General features: G+C 43.4%; 1 protein-coding gene across 1 annotated transcript; it reads right to left on the bottom strand.

Annotated features, from left to right (window-relative positions):
• Positions 1–907: 907 nt before the first annotated feature.
• LOC136679234 (nuclear receptor subfamily 0 group B member 1-like) lies at positions 908–3,481 on the bottom strand. Its single transcript, XM_066657648.1, has 2 exons — positions 2,838–3,481; positions 908–1,620 (listed from the first exon to the last, which is right to left on the bottom strand). Exons 1-2 carry the CDS (start codon positions 3,415–3,417, stop codon positions 1,379–1,381), a joined length of 822 nt encoding a protein of 273 aa, XP_066513745.1. The 5' UTR covers positions 3,418–3,481; the 3' UTR covers positions 908–1,378.
• Between the last annotated feature and the right edge of the window lie 400 nt (positions 3,482–3,881).

Genomic DNA, 3,881 nt, shown 5'->3' with positions numbered 1-3,881 from the left:
TCTGCCCACTTCTGGCAAAGATATGGCTGTGGCCGTGAAAAACAGGAAATGCCAGGAAAAAGGTAAAATAATGCAGGGTGATGAAACCCCAATTTTGTTGTTTATGTGGCAAATGGTTGAATGGTTTGCTCAGTGCATGTGGCGTGTGGATCAGTGAAAAGGGGGATTTGGGCCAGAATTCAAAGGTATGTTTATCTACTGTCTGGTCAACATCCAGACGTGAGGAAAAATTCAATTTGCTGTTGTTGTTTAAATTTATTTACCAAGTTGTAGACCTCAATTTTTCGTGTAACCTTAACTGAGCCCATGTACATAAGAAATTAAATTTGATAGGGGAAAAACAAGCACATATATTTACTGTCAAAAAAAATGTGTATCTCCATGTTTGTTGATTTTTAATTTACTACATTATTATTTGAAAACAGCAGTTGTCTTTCACATAGTGTGAAAAGTTCATGCGAATGGACCAATTGAAATGCTCAAATATGGTTTGGGGTAAAATCTTTTAAAACGGACTCCCATTGAATATAATAACAATAATAATAATAATAATAATAATAATAATAATAATATCCAATACAGTTACTATTTTGAAGATCAAAATGTTTCTTTGGTCAGCAACAACATAAAACAGACCATGCCATTTTTATAAGCTTGTTCCAAATTTACCAAACCAAACATCATTGGTTTATCGAGCCAATAATTTAGGCCACAAATATATGGAGTTTGAGTAAGGTGTGCGGCTAGGCCTTTCTGCTTTGAAATCTTTCTGCGCTATTTATTTAATTTTTTTTAGTCTTGAGGTTTGTGGGATAACACTGCCCTCTTCTGGTAGGAAGAAATAATTATATATATATATATAGTTTTATTTATTTATGGGATTGCTTTTCTTCTTCCTTTTGTCCTTCTGAATTGTCTTATGGAATTTCTGTGACCCAAAAAAAACTTTATTGTTAGCCTAATATTTTATTTTTTCAGTGTGGTCAACGCATATAAGGCAACAATAGAAACACAGACCTACAAGATTTTCTAATGATCCAAATATACTCCAATAAATAGCCTAACGTTATTTCATCAGACGGCTGCACAATGCAACACACACAGGAAAGCTCATTAAATGAAGAAGGAACAACTATAAAGCTATTTCCCCAAAGGGGGATAACGTCAGACTTTGGATTCAGCGATGAGTTCCACTCAAAAGGCAAAGATAGAACACAGTCCGGGTATTATCGTACAAAAATAACGTGTTTTATGAGGAATAAGTTCTTGTGGAGAGCGCATGCGCACTGCTCCTGCCTTCCCCTGCAGTCTCTGTCCGTGAGTACGCGCCGCCGATTCGGTCCGTGGGAGGAAGGGAGCGCGCATGAAAAACTTGTCGCTACTTTCCGTAGAACATGTCGAGCAGCAGTTCCTCCATGTTTACGGAGCCGATGACTGGTTTGAAGAAGAGCCCTGCCACTACGTTAGCGTTGATGGAGCGCAGCATAGAGAGCGCAATGAAGAGTTTAGCGAACCTCGCCGTGTCTCCTCCGTGGATCATCTTCACGTATTCGTTCAGGGCTTGGTGCGCTTCGCTCTGCAGCCCCTGGATGTAGCGATGACACTGCAGACCTGCAACGTCTAAAAAAAAAGCACACACACACGTTTGTTTTCAAGACTTCTTGGTACACTGCATAGACTTTTATTCCTTTATTTCTTTACACTTACATCTAACTTAACCCGAACACTAAGCAGAATCATAACACTGATATAGTATTAACCTCTAACATGTGGTCACCTTCAAATATGATGTATGCTGTGGGGACAGGCAGACAAGGTCTCATAAACAAGTACGTTTAAAACAGCTTTGTGTGCGTATATCGTGATTTACACCTGGGACACAATCACATCTTTGTTTTTATTACTTGTGGGGACAAGATAAAAGCTTAAATTCACTTCGTAGAGACTTACAACTACCTTAACCACAGCTGCTCCTGGCCTAACCCTAACAGTCACCTTAAATATGTCTTCACTTTCAAATATTCTGGGAACCAGCAAGACAAGTCCAAGATGTGCGTGTGTAAGTTTGATCACAACATGATATTAGTGATATACACGTACACAGGCCGAAACAGGACTCAAGTTTTGACAGAACTGCTTTTAGTGTTAAATCAACACTGTTAGTGTAATAATTTAACACTCTCAGTGGCAAGTTAACACTAATAGTGTTGATGTAGCACTGGTGAATTTGCTGTGTGAGTGCACAAGCGTACACCGAACAATTTAACACACTCATTCATTTTAGATATAAACTACAACACTGTACTAGAGTCTCTGTAACAATACGGTTTTCTTACTTTTCGATCAGCCATTTGTTTGATTTTTAACAGGACTTGGCCTATTAAACAGAACCAAACCTCTATCTGAATGAATTACCCCAGAATGGGCGGTATGAATGCCATGTAACCCTCACATTCTATTTCTATTTTTATAAGAAATAACATAGAAAAGAGACTTTTGGTTTTCCACACGGCCTCATTTATCACTTCCTCTCCCCCTCGACGCCAAGTCTGGGACCTGGAGGAGGATGTTACAAAAATGAATCTAATTAACTGGAGGAGAGGAGCATGGCGTTTCTATTGGACGACTCATACTCGGACCTTAGTAACCCGGCTAAACCAGTCCTCAAATCAGGACTTAACTTATCTGAAACTCGAAAACCCTGCTATGAGGGAGATCCCGCCTGACCACTGACCGGGAGTTCCCAAACTTTTGCCTGGCGTTCAGTTTGTTTTAGTTGGATGAATTTAAGGTGGTCATCCTCCGTGTCCAGCAGTGTCAGAGCGCTGGTTGCTGACCTGGATTAAACAGGATGGCTCCTTTTAAGTACGCGTACTCCTTGGTGCTGATGTCCAGCGCCCAGCACTTGCTGAGGAAGGTTTTGATGGTCTGAACGTCCGCGAGCGCCACGCCGGTGTGCGCGTGCGTGCGTGTGCGCGCGCTGTCCTGCTGCTCTCCGCCGGTGAGGATGCGCTGCAGCAGACTGACCTCCGCCGTCTCCGCCGTCTCGAAGTCCATCCCGTCCTGCGCCATGCCGAGCACGAGAAGCGGCGCCCAACCACGGCGCACGAGCGCGCGCTGGTCCTCCGCGGGCAGCGCGCGGAAACACGGCACGCTCTTCACGAACTTCAGCGTCTTCACGAGCACGGCGCACGCCGCCCGGCAGGCGCTGTGCGGCGCTCGCACGGACACACGCTTCACGGCGCCGCACGCGCAAGCGTGTGTGGAGGGGGCTGTGAGGCGCGGGCTGCGAGGCGCGTGCGACGCACGAGGCGCGTCGCTATTCAGGAGGCTGTAAAGGATGCTGCTGTTGTTGCTGCTGTTGTTGTTGCTGATGCTGCTGGTGCTGCTGCACTGACAGCTGCCGCAGTGAGCCATGCTGGACTCTCGCTGCTGGTCAGACGCTGCTCGCGCCCAACGACCACTACTTCCATGCACGGCGGCAGCTTGGCTTCCTTCTGTCTAAACGGCGAGTAGTTAGAGTTTATAAACAGGGCTTTAACACCGCCCACTTCTTCTCTCTCTGACGCACACAGGGGGAGCTAGTTCCCTTCTCATATAAACACCAGGACAGCAGAAATGTAGTTGTGTACTGTGTCCATATGTCATATATATTACTATAACTTTCTCCCAGATAAATTCATGAAATAAAAATGATACGAAACTTTCAAGACCATAAAAAAAATAAGTGCTAATTCTTCATTCTCCGTTCAAAATATTGTAAACAGATTAAGTTCCCACTGTAAAGTAATCTCGAAATTAATAAAATATATAAATACATATATACATACAGCACAATGAACTATTATTTTCACCTCTTGTAAAGATTCGTATTTTGGTGA

The sequence above is a fragment of the Hoplias malabaricus genome, chromosome Y, assembly GCF_029633855.1.
Source record: "Hoplias malabaricus isolate fHopMal1 chromosome Y, fHopMal1.hap1, whole genome shotgun sequence".
NCBI classification, from domain to species: domain Eukaryota; kingdom Metazoa; phylum Chordata; class Actinopteri; order Characiformes; family Erythrinidae; genus Hoplias; species Hoplias malabaricus.
The sequence above is the reverse complement of the archived record's forward strand: the minus strand, read 5'-3'. Positions and strand labels throughout refer to the sequence as shown.